This window comes from Gasterosteus aculeatus, chromosome 13 (genome assembly GCF_964276395.1).
Source record: "Gasterosteus aculeatus chromosome 13, fGasAcu3.hap1.1, whole genome shotgun sequence".
Taxonomy (NCBI): domain Eukaryota; kingdom Metazoa; phylum Chordata; class Actinopteri; order Perciformes; family Gasterosteidae; genus Gasterosteus; species Gasterosteus aculeatus.
In genome coordinates, this window is record NC_135701.1 from 9,743,392 (window position 1) to 9,758,777 (window position 15,386).

Here is a 15,386-nt window from a genome sequence, read left to right on the forward strand (position 1 = left end):
AAGGTGATACCGCTGATTTTATAAATGCATGGTTTGCATTTATAAAATCAGCATGTCACTACAATACAATTCATTAACATGCAAATATCTGGGAATCAGGAGCACATACCTCATGGTGAGGAGCACTTCAATCTCATAATTCTATTTAACTAGATGCAAATGAGGATCTTACTTGCTGTTGGGACTACGAGCAGATAGACGCCATCCAGTTTCGCCTCTACTGACTGATTGTAGAGGTTCTTCCATGGAATCTTTAGCTGCAGTTGGCCTGGAAAAAAACAAAACACCAATCCGTATCAAAGGAAAAGTGGCAAATAAGGACAGTAGATGGCAGATAGGGACAGTTATATCCTCACCGATGTGACCGGCTCTCACTTTAAAAGGAATGTCGAGTTGACTCTGCAATAGAAGAACGTTAAATCCAAGTGAAACAAATCCATCATCCATCATCATTGCCAGAATGCCATGACAAGCAGAAGTTTGCTGACCAACATAAGAATTTACTTGCAACTTACCAAGGCATTTTCCTTTATCTCAAGATTTTTGAGGACAGCATCGCCTGTAATGACAGGAGTACTTGTTTAACTGAACCTTTACGGTGAACATTTTGAGCAGGGAAACAGATCAGCAAAAGCTGTGTTATGAAAGCCGCATACAAAGCCTCACATACAAATCCACAGAGGAGGTCGATGGAAATGTTGTATTGATTCAACTCAGCGCTGCTCCTGGTTTATTAAAGCAGTAACAGGTTTGATCAAACCACGGGATTCACGTCGCGGTTCCCAAACGTTCTCCGTCGAGTGCTCGGGGTTTGACGTGAACGTCAGTTACGTGGATGCAACACGTTGGCACATGTTTAGCAGCAGTCTGATCCGCTCCCTGCTCTGCTGCCTGAGGCGCGCTGGCTCTGTGTCGAGAGGGTGTAACCCCGAACCGTCTGTCAGGATTCAACAACGCTGATCTACAGCGATTTATCTATAATTAATCTAGTATGTGGCCGCGGTGTATTGCTCACACTCGACAGCTAACGTTGGACTAGTTAACGCTAAAAAAAAAAAAACACTCACTAACTCAGCTGTTAGTGACAGCTGAGGGAGCCGCTCTCACACTACTGGTGGCTAACGTCCGTTAGCTAGTTAGCTTGGCGAGTGAGCCAATCCCCTACAATGAGAAACACAGTTACCTCTCCATATGCCGAGCTGTAGCTGTGAGCTGTCAAGGTTGACAACGTAGTCCCCTATGAATCGGTTGAGGACGTCGATCACCAAGCTTTCGAAGACCATTTTCCAGTTTCTGTCATCTACCTGTCACTGTTTACATCCTGAGGACTCGTTAGCCTCTAACGTTGCGTCTGATCAGGACGTTCTTCCGGAGGCGGAGCTCTGACGTCATAAGAGTTGCCACTTCCGTCCAAAGGATTGTACTTGCCACTATTTTACGGTAGATAGTAAGCTGTCTTTGTTAGCAGATATAAGCTGTTCAGCGTTTCCAGCGTGAATATCCAGTCCTAGTCCAAATATATTTGCGGAAAAATAAAACGCGGTGGGACATCACTTCTGCTGCGTGGAGCTCAATAATGCAAAGGGGTGAAACTTTATTGACACATGACGATTACAACAGTTCCCGTTGGCTGTCAGCCCCTGTCAATCACACAGAACCTGTACTGATTTAGGCTTGTGTACGCGACAATATAACGATTGAGGTATCTCTGGGGTATGAAACCAAAGACTACATTGACACAGTTCACAGAGAGTGTGAAAGCTGCTAAATGTTCTTTTTCATGTGTTAAGTGAAAGTGTAAATAGTTACCTTATGTTAGTTTTTTGTAGAATCTGTACCTAATGAAGGTTATTTACAGATGGGAGACCACAAATAAAATAACTTTTGACAAAAAGATCACAAACATTATGATATGTATGTTTTGTCCGAGAACAAGGAAGCATAATAAGAACATGCTGCAAAAAACACAATGCTCATATGGCCACGCAAAATACATGAATGTCCCTCCATACAAACTTTTTATTTTATACACATTATACTAGTTACATATTATGTGCCGTCTTCCTATCAGACTACTCAATGAGTTTTGTGTAGTAACTGAAACAGTGGTTTGGTTGTCATTCCAATCACTGTCCCTCTCCTCAGTGAGCCAGCTGCAGGTTTATACACCACTTTTAACCTGAGCTGCAGTTCCAGCAGATCCTCCCCACTGAGCTCTGTAAAGAAGAAATCTTCATTGAACACTGGCCGTCGGCAGTTACTGATGGTGGCGCTCTTCTGTTGCTGAAGCTTCCCCGGGGTCAGGCTCAGATTTACTGCGCAGTTCAGGTGTTGTCGCTCCGTCTCGTTCCATAGACCTTCCACAGACACCACAAAGACTCTGACTGTGGAAAGGAACGGGGACGTATTGGCGGAGAAGGTGCTCTGCTCAGCGAACAGGCGCACCTTACCACGGCCCTGCAAAGGAAGTACATGCTCATGCCGATGTGCCCCCTGGCACTTCACAACATCCAACGGGACGACGAGGACAGGTGGGGCTAAGGTGGCTGAACTTCCTTTTAAGGTTGGAAAGCTACCAGGCAACTTTGTTAAACTTAACCCGACCGTCTCCCACTTCCCTCTGTCCAGCCTCCTGTCATTCAGTGAAGGACAGGACGTTGCTCCTTTGAGTCGTCTACTGCCTGGGGGGAAGTACAGGGAGGATTTAGCAGTATAAGCAGAGCTGAGGGGAGAGGATTCCGTGGAAGAAGGTGTTTCCCTTCCTGTGCTTGCTGTCTCTGACACGCTCTTGAATGGAAAAAGAGGGAAAACCCCAAAGGAAGTTTTCTTGGGCAGGTTTGTTGCCTTTGCTGGCCTCGGTAAGGGAGTAGGAAGGCTTCTATCAAAAGTATAAATCGGGCACTTTGAGTGGAACAGAGACTCTTTCCTTCGCGTGTTGGGGCTCTCGTGTACCCCGGCCAGGCCATACCCCTCTGCACAGAACGGCAAAGGTTTTTTCGTAGCTTTCCAAGCCACGGACGCGTCGCCGTCCTTCCCCTTTGCATCTTTTGTCTTTGCACGTGTGCTGCTGCTGGGCATCTGTAACCGACGGTGCAGATGAGGTGACGCTGCCTCAGCTTCCAGCGGCGGGCTTCTCTTGCGAAGCCTGGGAGGCAAGCAGAACTCTGGGATGGTGTCTGGGGTGAGGACGTTACTGTGCAGATGGTGAGAGAGGCTGCCTTTAGAAGGAAGAGAGACGTCCTTCTCATTCCTCCTCAGGTAATGACGCAGCTCCAGAGGAATGCTCTCCATGCTCTGACTGAGCTTCTCAAACACCCACATGGTTCTTTTCTTTTGATGCAATGTGATGACTTTGTAGTTGAGTCTGACCTTTTTTTCTTTGGCTGCAAGAATACGAAATATAATTTATATGAAACAAAACCACAATAAAGGAAACTGAACACACTTTTCAGAACTACAATAAGTTAAGGTCATTGAAAATGGTGATATCTGAAATATTTTTCCTCACCTGCTTAGTTCTTGATATGTCCACCTTCTGAGGAAAGAACTGCACGAGTGTGGCGGATGTGCCAATGACACATTTTCATTTTAAAGGGGGTGTGTGATGCTCTACGTCACTACTGCCCCCCGACTGAATCAGAGAAACAGACTCCGCGCGTATACGCAGCCAACAACACACACATTTATTTGCGGCGCAAGGATGTGATGTCAGCTTTTCACCTGATGCAATTAACATTAACACTGAAATGTACCTATTCTGTTTGATAAAGAAGCCATAGTCACAAAGCATTATCTGTGATGCTCTAAATTCTATTAGGACATGCATCACAAACATGTAGAATACGGTTCAAAAATGTACAAATAATACAAATTGTACAAATATGTACAAATAAATACATTTTGACACAGTATCACATGTTCACTATTAGATTATGTATGTAGAACCCTGGACTCCCGTCTACTCAGTTTAAACTGCCTTTGAGAGAGCTGACGTCTTGTTCAAAGGTGATTCAAAGACAGCAGCAACGCGGGACAACAGAGAGTACCGACCTCCTCAAAGACCTGCTGACCTTTAAACAAACACACTGTGTGTGCCTGTGTGTGTGTGTGTGTGTGTAGTGCAGTGGAACTCATGAAAGATTTCTTTACTCTGTAAGTTGTTTCCTCAGTGTCTCTGCCATGATATGACTTACTTTTGTTTAAAAATATGTTCCCAAAGTACCAAATCCTTTTTATAGATTATACAGTCTTTGGATTCTTCATGCCTCTGGAAATGTTTCATATAATCCAGACATATTTTTATCTGAGAGCATCTGTCGTTGTTGAATTTTTTCAACAGACACATCTTGTGGGAATATTATAAAACACTGGCGTCTCTGGACAGAGACCAGGTAGGTTTCTGAAATAAAAGGCCCTCAACATGTGAGTCCTTCAACCACAAGAGGGCGTACATGGATTAGATTTACTGTCACGCAAACAGACGTTTATTTGTTTTGGGCAAGAAGTAAGTGGGATTTAATAGATATTTATCATATAAAACATTAACATGTATTTACTATTTTTTTGGTTTTTATTTGTTTAAGTCTGTGCAGATAAGTACACGTCCACACTATAAACACCTGCCCCTTGGTTAAATGATCCCATTGCTCCTATCGAACAGTAAGTAAGTGAGAAGCAAACACCTGTGCTCGTGTGCCCGCCGGTTAGCATGCAGCGTGCGGGACAGAGAAAGAGATGTGATGATGATGAATACGTTTGGCGCGGGTCAAGGGCCTGCAGAGCACCCGGGGGTCAAGAGGCTTTTTGTGATGGTGAAGTGCGATCGACTTTATTACACTACTAAAATCCCAGAGTGCTCTCTGTAATGGAGAGATAAATGATTGGGAGTCGTAGGAGGACCTTTGCCTTTAACCGCTGTCACGGCTGCAATTACCGCTAACCGGAGGACAGTGCGTTGTTGCCAAACATGCTGCCACTGTCAAGTGCATTAGTGGTCAATTTTATTTTTGCGTTTTTGTGTGATTTAATTTGTTAATTCAAATGTTTTGAAGGTCTTAACGAATTGAACCCCTTATGTGTAACTACATCCTGCTAAAAGTTACCTTTCAGCCTTCCGCCATAAACAAAGAATTTATGGATTTGGTCTTTCAGACTTGCTCAGTTAGAGGAATTGCTCCTCCATCGGAGTGTAGCGAATGAGATGCGGTGGCCGATGATCAAAGATCAATCAAGCAAGTTTTGTGGATTTTACGTGGTTCATTTTTGTTTAAAGTATCTCTAGCTTCAATTTCCAATGATACCAAATAGATAGGCGCAGGGAAATAGAAAGTTAGTGAGCGTAGAGGAGACAGAAAAGATATAGAAGAACAGATATAATAATGTGCCGTGGTCCATATAAACCCGTCGTTAGGACTCGCTCCCTCGACAACTTCTCTCTGTCTCCCGGCCAGATGCCAATATGCTAATCCCGCTCAGATGGCCTTTTCATTGGCTGATGCTGCCAAATGCCAAATGTAATGTTTTGACTTCTAACATTCTGACATTGTGGGATGGGATTTATTCCAAGTACAAATTCTGATTAGGGGAAGAGTTGATGACACGCTTTGCTCATTTCCATTTCACTTTAATCTCTATTATTGCAGAGTCGAACGAGCACACAAAGCCATGAACCTTTTATGAAATTGCAGAAGTTTTTTGGCCAGATAACTTCTTTGTGTGGGCGAGTTGAAAAGGGGAAAGAGTGGGAAGGAGGCCAGAATGGCTGAACCATTGACCTGTTTTGAATTGACCATAAAATGTAATAAAGGCTAATAAGTTGTACTCATTTGGGCCAGTAAAGATAGAAGGCAGATTGGACACAATATGAGCTGCGTCAGAACACCTTACTTTGAGGACGCCGCTGAGACAAAACACTTGCCAGAAGAGGCGTATCAAATTTGACCCCAAACTAAGTATCAAGGAGAAAGGATGACCGAGGTCGAGGGGGGGGGGGGGGGCGGGGGGGCGCTGCACGAGAGAAAATTGGTGAATGAAGGCAGTGGATAGGGGGGAATAGGAGGAAAAAAGTGTTACTGAACAGGAACAAATCGTAAAACAACATTTGCATCCTCATCCTCAGTTGAGCAGCATTCAACACACAACAAGGTCAGAAAAATATTGAAAGAAGCTGCGGAGCGATGTGATGTGCCCATAGTGACCCGTAGTTAGGATTCTTGGTAAAAGAGTTTTTTTCCAAGACAATTTTTTGGGATTATTTGACGACATAAGGAGTATTAATATTGTTGTTTTAGAGAAATTTAAATTGCAAAACTACACATTTATAACTTTGATTGATAGCAGCAGAGCTGGAACCTCGTGTAGTCTGAGAGTATAATGAGAAAGTCACAAACCAAACAATAGTTTCTATTACTGTAAAACAGTGTGTGTAGAATTTAGTTTTATTTGAATACCTTGAAATTATAATGCAGTGCTCACATAAAATGTTATGTGGTTATTTCAAAATGTGAAAAATTATTTGCGAAATGGGTTAGACCATAAATATTTTGTGTGCCACAAGACTTTAAAATGAACAAAATGTAGCCGTCTTCATTAAACTGAGGATGAAACTCAATGTGGATTTTGTTCATGCAAACAAGAAATAATATGTGCGAATATTAAACGCAAACACAAATTGATGAACAAAGAGCAAAGATTCTAAATGCAAACCATTTAAATTGTTAATAATATGATCATTGAAATACAGAATTATATAATTATTTGTTAGCACATTTAATTGTCATTGCAAATGGTTTTCTCCTAATTATCATCTCTTTCCATTATGTTTTTATGCATCTATATATTCACCTATTGATTACATATAATCAGTGAAAAGGTCTATAACCATCAAACATTACAGCCCCGGCAAATGAGATCATTGCTGCAGCAGGTTAAAGAAGAACAAATACGGGAGAAAATACGGAACTAGATATATTGATTATTTTACATGTAAACTTAACCGTAACAGATCTTCTATATTCATATGCCAAGAGAGTTCCAAAATTGTATAACACATAATAATAATAAAAAACATCTTGGATATCTTGGACATGACTTTAAAACACTACATTTATTCTTCTGTTTAAAGGAATTGGGTACATTAAAGATGATACATCAAAGAAAGGACACACACTCCTTTGGGGCTTGTTTTATTGTAACATCTTTTAGATGTTTAAAGACAACCAGTCCATCAAAATGCGAGTCGTTAGACATAGAAATATTAACACTGCGTCATGTTGTAATTATTGTCAGTCTCTGAATCAAATTTACATAATTTGCTAAATTATTTCTTTTAGGTGTCTTTCTGTCTGTGTCAAGGTGCTTTTTTAGAAATCTGGTCAGACAGCATCAACAACAATCCTGAAATCTTTAACAAAACAAAGATTATTGTTTCATTAGTTCTACTAACCTTTAGCTACATTTCTCTCACACGCCCCTTTCCTTCCCTTCTTTCCTCCTCTTGTTCATCTGCATTCTATAACTGTGACACTGTGTTTACATTATTTTCAGCCACTTTTCATTGCCATTTGTTGTTGTTGGAAATGCCTGAGCCTATTTCAAGTAGTCAGAGTTTTTCTAATGTGCTTCATTTACTGGTTCGGCAAATGAAACAACTTGAGGCGATTTGGGGCTGTGATTTGATACAGACAGATTCATTTTATTTGGTAGAATTGTGTAACAAAGTTGATGTAATTAAGTTATATGCCTGCATTGTTGAAATGGTTCCACTGAACAAGGAACCCTAATAAGACTACGATACATTTAAATACATTTGATTAAATGTACTTTATCTAATGATGCCAATACGTTGGATAAAAGACCATGATCTGAAACAAAGAGTAATATTTAAGGTTGTTAATGTTTATGCGTGCGAATGTGTGTGTGTGTGTATGTGCTTGAGTTATTGCGAACAGCAGAGCAGATCAATGAATTAAGCTGCTCATTATGATGGTCTACTCTTGCTGGTCATTAAGAAAAACGCATGTAGAATTTGCCACCCTGGCCCCTATGAAGTATCCGTAATTACCACTAATGTATCATCGCCTATTCTAGACTGTAACGTTTCGTTTCTGAGGGCTGACAGTGAAACACCTCTGACCTAAATGTTTTATTCATTCATGAGACGCCTATTATTCATTTGAGCTCCTATTTCTTATGATTAACAGTTTTTCCATATTAATGCCCCATTCACTTTTATAGCTGTGTTTCATACGGTGTACTGCTATACTTGTATTGTTCAAATGAAATATCATCATATCAATGGGAGCCCTCCTAAACCCTAAGGCTGGTGTCAAGGATGCATAAGATCAGCCTGTTATAAAAAGACATTTAAGGACAAACAATCGTTGTGCTTGATCAATATTTTCCATACTATTAATTCTCTTTTTGTGTTGTGTACTACATGCTTGCATGCTTGGAAAGTATTAATATAGATTTTTGAAGAAAATAAATTGAAGGTGCCTTTACATCTGACTCTTTGTGTTCATTGAGGTGTATTTGAACTCCTTCTGTAAGCTTTGCTTTTGTTAATAGTCCTTGAAAATCTTGATTTGTTACATTAACAGGTGTTAGAGGAGCCAACATCAAATCATTTAACGGAGATCTGGATGTAATTCCTTTTATATTTTCTGATTAACTCACGCTATTTGGAATAAAAAGAACAGTTTGAGTACATTCACGCTTTTATCCAACACAGAAGCGTAGCAGCTTTCTGTGATTTTTGAGTGACAAACTGAAACAACCCTCTGTTTGCTTTAATTACTGGAATCATTCTAATATGTTTAACATCATTTTGATGACATGCCGCTGACGACAAGCCGCTGATTCATGTTAATACCCAGCAAAGAAATCAATTTTTGTGCATCCAAGTTACTGATTGCTTTCATCTCAAGGTTTTGAGAAGCTTTAGTGAGCAGACTTTCTCTTTTAAGCCTAGATTTTGTTTGTTTGTATGATTGATTGATAATCACTAATACAGGTTCTTTTAAGTTGGATATTTGTTGTAAATAAATAAAAGGCATGTTCAGAATGTCTATGTCCCGGTGACAACGGTACAAATAAGGGCAGCTGTTCATCTTAAGAACTATATTTAATTCAACTTTGAATTTGTAGAAACACTTCACTTTTCAATGTCCATCCCATCGGACTGGTCGCCAGCCAATGTGTTTAATTTCAACATAACAGTCCAAATGTTTACACCAGAGAAACACACAACTATATATGGGACGAGATCTTACACAGTAATGGAGCCTCAACATCACTATGACAACAAAAATAAGAGCATCAAAGACATATCGCCGTTTCCCAACTAGCTCTGCAGACTGCTAAATGCTTTGACACACCCATGCCGCACAGTTTCTACCCTAATAAAAAAGCTCATAAATGAGCTGCAGATACACCTCCTAATAGCCAGTGCATAAACACATGTGCACATTAGGAGACCTCATGTGATATTATGATTCCAGAGGCTTCTAACTACGGTGTTGTGAGGACAGAGGATCATGGAGGGTAATAATGGCTGCATTATTACTCCTCTTATTGTGTCTTAATTAGTGGCATTTAATTATACACTAATGCAGTGAGGCCTATTAAAGACGCTGAGGCCTGCTGATCAGGGAATTAAAGCAACACACACACACACATGCACACACACACCTACAGAAAGAGCGCACACTTTTCACATAGACATTGGTATGCCACTGAAAATTCAGTTCCCTTTAACTAGAGATCAGAGACACCCTGAAGAGAAGTGTGGGCGAAAATGTGTACAATTAGATATAAGAAAGTGGTAGATGAGAGGAGATTACCTTTTGAGCTCTAAGTGAAATATATAAAAATATAGCATTATAAAAGGAAATAGGATGATAACACAGAAGAAGATATGATGACTATATTAGATGTATTTGGCTTGTTAGCAATGACAAAATAGGTTTTAATTTTTCACTCCCACGCCTCTCCTGCACTGGTGCATCTCAATTATTTGTTCAGAGGCTGGTGTGACAATGGTGTCGGCTTCGGAAGCCTTTGGGATGCTAAACAGGGGACCGGAGATTGAATATAAGTCAATTCCAGTGGGCTGAAGCTGGCACTCTGTGGCGCTGAAGAGGAGAAGCTTCAAAGCTGCGTTTAAACAGAGCAAACAAAAGAGCAAAACTTGATCCGATCACCCTGCCTGCTTTTGAAGACGTGAAGCTGCGGTGTCAGCTGCTCCTATCAATCTTATGCATACTCGTATATCAGCACATATTCCCATTCCAGATGTGATTCATGTCACGACAACCTCACTGTACACATAGTGATGAATTATGGGAGATGATAGCTTAACTTAGATTTAAACATTTCAGCAAATTTTGGCTAATAGGCCAACGTGATCTTCTTTTTCCCCCATGTATCTGTTTTATTTAGGGGAGTCATGTCATATTTGAATTATTCATATTTTCCCAATGCTCCTGCTAAATAGTTCCCCTAGGATTGTTCCCCTTTGATCAGTTTGAGAGTTTGGTACGAGACGTTTGAATTTAGGTCCATGGTCTTAAGGGAGTTTCATGTAATGCTTTTGACTCAGGAAACGTTTTCCAAATAATCACAGGTTTCACTCACTGTGTTCCAAATACTGTTACAAATATTTTACATTTTTAAATATGGGTGTTTAAATGGGGATCTGTTTTAAATTTCTGGTATAAAATAATGAAAATAAACGTAAGCGTCAATTAAATGTTTCAATGAGCAACTGGTGGCATCACTCCCTGTCCTATATAACTGGGTTTGGAAGCAATTATTATACTCAAACTAACAAGATGGACTCGTAAATTGATGCAGATAAATAATTGTGATTTGTGCATCACTCCTCGAAATCTCAGAAAAATAATATCTGTTTCATGGAATTTGTCTCTTTTTCCCTCCGATGGTGCAAACAGTGACAGCAGAGACATGTAATCAAAACAAGAATGTAAATAATTACAACACCGAAAAAGATTTGATTTTAAGTTCTTTATGAATATTTTCAGATAAATAGTATTATAATACAAGCATTACATTTTCAAATTACTGCAAAGTAACACACACAAAAGTGCAACAGGCCTAATTAAAAAACATCAAGGCCTATTTGTCTTTAGTCAATAGGCCTGCAATAGATTACGAATAAATAGAATAAGAGCAAACAATAAATAAACAGAGTTCATGAGAGTTTGCATCTGGGAATCATTTTAGACTGTTTGTCTCTTCGATCAAAGCTTTCTTTGGGTTCAGCATATCTAGTCTGATTGTATTTATCAGTGCCACATTACAGTATGTGGTAAATGCCCTCACAACTTGTGCAAATAAATCATAATTTCAATCAACATGGGTTTAGTAAAAAATACATTACATAGCACAACGTTATCCTTAGGTTTCATAACTCCTCTATAGCTGCATCCAACTTAAACTATGATGCTGCTGATATGCATTTTTCTCTCTTACTTCATGCAATAACAATGTCCTTCTTGTTTGTGTAACTTTTCAAAAATGTTCCGCAATTTACCCGATTAGGACAGCAGGAGAGCCGGGTGAAGAGGGTTGCCTTTCCCCTCCAGCAGATCGCCTTTCTCCATCCCTGAGACCGGGGAGCAGAGCTGGTTCGGGCCGGTCTGCAGCCCCGTCAGACTGGGCACGGGACCAAGGGACGGGGTGGGTTTTATTGGCACGGGCACGGCGGGCAGGGTTTGCCCGTTGGCATTATGGTACAGGCTCTTTGCCGACACGCCGAAGGGCACGTAATCGGATGATGCGGGCACGTGGACACCACCCATGGACTCCGACAGCATCCCGACGTGTGGCCACATGGAGTTGACCACGCTGCTGAGCTGCGGGGGCACAGGGTAACCCAGGTGGTGCATGACCGAGGTGAGTGGCAGCCCACTGGCCATCACACCCTTATAGTCCCGTCCTATAATGTTCTCGATGGCGAATGGGTGTTTAAACCCGCCGGACTGTGCGCAAGTAATGCCCCCGTAACCCTGGAAGGGGGGGAGTCGACCCACGGCACTCGCCGGGCCGGCTGAGTGGTCATGGTGGCCGGATACTGTGCCCATCTTGCTGCTCTGGTGGTGGTGGTGGTGGTGGTGAAAGTAATGCATCATCGGAGAGCTCTTGCAGGCCATGTGCTCAGCCCGCAGCACCTTGAAGCGCTTCCGTCTCCTCAGGAAACTGCCGTTCTCAAACATGTCCCCGCAGTCCGGGTGCAGAGCCCAAAAGCTGCCTTTCCCGGGCTGATCGGGCCGTCGGGGGATCTTGATGAAGCAGTCGTTAAATGAGAGGTTGTGTCGCAGGGAATTCTGCCATCGTTGGGTGTTCTCTCGATAATACGGAAAGCGGTCCATGATGAACTTATAGATGTCACTCAGAGGCAGCATCTTTTCGGATGAGTTCTGGATAGCCATGGCTGTCAGTGATATGTAGGAATATGGGGGCTTCTGGTCGCTGTAAGAGTTCTTCCCCGGTCGAGGCATGACTGCTTGTTATTTTCTACAAGTATGAGTTGCCAAATAAAAGCGTTTTTAAAGATATATATTGAACTATATGTTGCAACAGGCTGTCTTCCAAGTTTCCATATCAGTCTCCATCTGACGGATCTGTTCCAAAGTTCTTGGCCATTCGATCAGAAGCTGGTAAATTGTCTTGGAGTAAGAGTTGTGGGTTGTAAAGGCCCGCCGCTGTCAGGTAAGATCCGCGAGAAGCTGCTGCATCCCAAGAAGGTTTCTTCTACAGACTTTTCCCTGTCCAAATTTGCTCTCGCTGTCGTGCGTAAAACGGCAGTGTCTGTGCGTAAAAGTTAAGAGGTCCTCTCTGTTTCCACGGCGCTTGAAAGATGCGAGGGGCCACTTTGCGTCGCTGTCTGTGTGTGGCGTGTGTTCCTCTCCTCTTGTGCGATGCTCCCACCCTTTGAGTGCCGCTTTTGTAAGACCCCCGCAGGTCGCTGGCTGTGTTATCTGTTATCCAGACACTTAGGGGACACGTCAGGGGAGAGCAGAGGACTCTTTAGGCGCGTGTGTGTGGAGAGCGAGAGAGAGAGGGAGAGAGAGAGAGAGAGAGAGAGAGAGAGAGAGAGAGAGAGAGAGAGAGATACTGACAGAAAGACGGGTAAAGAAATGAAAAAGGAGGGGTGGGTGGTGCGTTCAAGACCCTTTTTATCTCCTGTTTGCCGATCAAAGATTCCTGATAAACAAGGACTGGAAAATAACCAGTGACTGCTTTTAATTACTCAACCAATAAGGGGAAATGCTTGCAATGCCTCCATTCCTTATTTCCCTGACTGTATGGGAACCGACCTTTGACCTCTTTGGTCAAAAATAGCAGTCAGTCAGTTTGTATCTTGCACACACATGCCGACTCATTATAAATATTTCTGTGTCATCAACCTTTTGGAAATCATACAGTGCCTATTAATATGAATGAAAAGGTGCTGAGATAAGATGATTGATATATGCCAAAGAATGTCAATTTAAATCGCCCATAGCAAACTTTCTTATGTGAGGAAGTACATAGTAAAGAATGGGATTTGTAAATACAACCTCTTTGCAAAATTTGCTCGATTGCACTTTCAGACTTTGGAAACAATAAATCATGTCTGCCTTTGCGCACAATCATCAGTGCAGTACTCCTCTGCCTCCCCTCAACTACACATGTGTGCACACACACAAACACACGCAGACAGCGAGAGGAGAGGGAGGGGAGGCTGTTGTTGATTAATTGCTGAGAGGGGAGTCCGGCGGCTGTCTGTCTGTTCAAACACTCTCCTGTGAATCCTACAAGGATGTAAACAAACTCCATCCCCTGCTCTGAATTCTGCTCAGCGGAGAACAACAAAAGCTGCTCCTCTTCCCATAGATTCTTTTAGCCAGGTGTCATGACTGGGTCCTTGACGGCTCCTGTCTTGGTGCTCCGGCGGGGCCCCGAATACATTACAATAATTAAGCCTTAGGCTCCTAGGAGAGAAGTCCAACAATGTAATTAAGGGCAAGCTCCTTGTATTAGGTATGAATATTCAAAACTGTGTCAATTAATTAGCCGGTGAGTCTCTCCCGTTATGTCTCAGGCCTTCAAGCCCACTCAAAAGGTTAAGTGTGTCGACGGAGAGCATATTTTAGAGACACCATGTGCCTGACAAAGGGTGAACATTTATATTTATTCTTCTCTAAATGAAAAAACTTCTCGTTGTGCGTGTGATTTATTTTTATTTTTGTTGGGGAGGGGGAGGGGGGGGGGGGTGCTTGTTTTGTTTTGTTTGCAAAAATATTTTTCTGGCACCTGAAAAATGAGTTTTTAAACTCAGAGGCCCTCAGAGGCCAACGCGGGTAAAAGCATCCTCTTTAAGCGCCCGGGAAAGATCAATATTAAATCTGTTTTCACAAAGGGGGCCGTTAAATAGACACCGTGGCTGATCTGCATAACAAAATTAATTAGGTAGTCTACGGCAGTCTTCGTCTGCACCCAACTCCTGGACAAATAACTAGTTGTAAAGCACACCTTCTGGGCATATGGAACATATGCTGGAATTATCCTTAATTGACTAATTACATAAATTACTCATTAAGTTTACAGCACATCAATTATAAAAGATGTATCAATTAATTTTGCATAAATTACAAGCGGCACACTGCACGAAGAGGGCGGCGGAGGGAATGAGGGTCGCCAGGAGGGGGTCCACTCAAAGGTGGAGCGTTTCTGCGTGTGTGTGTGTGTGTGAGCGCGCGTGTGTGAGTGACGGTCGTCTGTTTGTTCCTTCCTCTAATAATTATTTGTTTAGCTCAAGGGCAAAGATATTCTTTCTCTGTCTCCCATTTGAAAAAGGAAAGTGTTGGTTAATGGCAATTATACTAATAATAATAATCTTAAAGACCTCTCTCCAAGTCATAAGGGGCTCATTGTGGCGGAGAGAGTCATTAAAATCAATTAGCGATGCCTATTGTTTTCAATGGAAAATTAAACCAGTTCAGGACGATGGTGCAAACGCTGTAAGCCTTCCATGTGTAATGGGAAATTATTTAGAGACAAACTACGACAGATCTTTCCTTTTCCCCATAAAAGAGCGAGCTAGCAGGAACATTATCAAAGCTGCATTGTGTCTGCCTGTTGCCTTTTCATTCAGGCAGGTACTATAACATAATTATTCTTTATAGTGGCAAACTTATAATACTTTCGCTCTTGTATTCTTTTCAAACTCTCTGACTTCAAACTTTCAGAACAACAATAATAAAACGCACACCAGAATCGTTCCTATCCATAAGCTTTGATATGTTTGTTTCTTTTAAAACAAACACATTTCTTTTTTCTTTCTCGAACAATAACACTGAACAACAGAGTCGGAATTAATA

General features: G+C 41.7%; 3 protein-coding genes across 6 annotated transcripts in view; all 3 read right to left on the reverse strand.

Moving 5' to 3' along the window:
* Positions 1-1,379, reverse strand: part of vps13a (vacuolar protein sorting 13 homolog A) — a 31,737-nt gene extending 30,358 nt beyond the window's left edge. For all 4 annotated transcript variants that reach the window (XM_040195121.2, XM_040195120.2, XM_078086569.1 and 1 more), the window contains exons 1-4: positions 1,184-1,379; positions 516-559; positions 357-399; positions 173-268 (exon numbers count right to left, since the gene is read on the reverse strand). In XM_040195121.2, coding sequence (XP_040051055.2) covers positions 173-268; positions 357-399; positions 516-559; positions 1,184-1,283 — 283 coding nt within the window. In that variant the 5' untranslated portion in view covers positions 1,284-1,379. The remainder of the gene's footprint in view (positions 1-172; positions 269-356; positions 400-515; positions 560-1,183) is intronic.
* A 697-nt stretch (positions 1,380-2,076) lies between these two features.
* Positions 2,077-3,321, reverse strand: LOC120830462 (C2 calcium-dependent domain-containing protein 4C). The gene has a single exon (XM_040195124.2). It carries the CDS (start codon positions 3,319-3,321, stop codon positions 2,077-2,079), a length of 1,245 nt encoding a protein of 414 aa, XP_040051058.2.
* Positions 3,322-11,033: 7,712 nt separating this feature from the next.
* On the reverse strand, positions 11,034-12,942 carry foxb2 (forkhead box B2). The gene has a single exon (XM_078086998.1). The coding sequence runs from the start codon at positions 12,519-12,521 to the stop codon at positions 11,559-11,561; it is 963 nt and encodes a 320-aa protein (XP_077943124.1). The 5' UTR covers positions 12,522-12,942; the 3' UTR covers positions 11,034-11,558.
* Between the last annotated feature and the right edge of the window lie 2,444 nt (positions 12,943-15,386).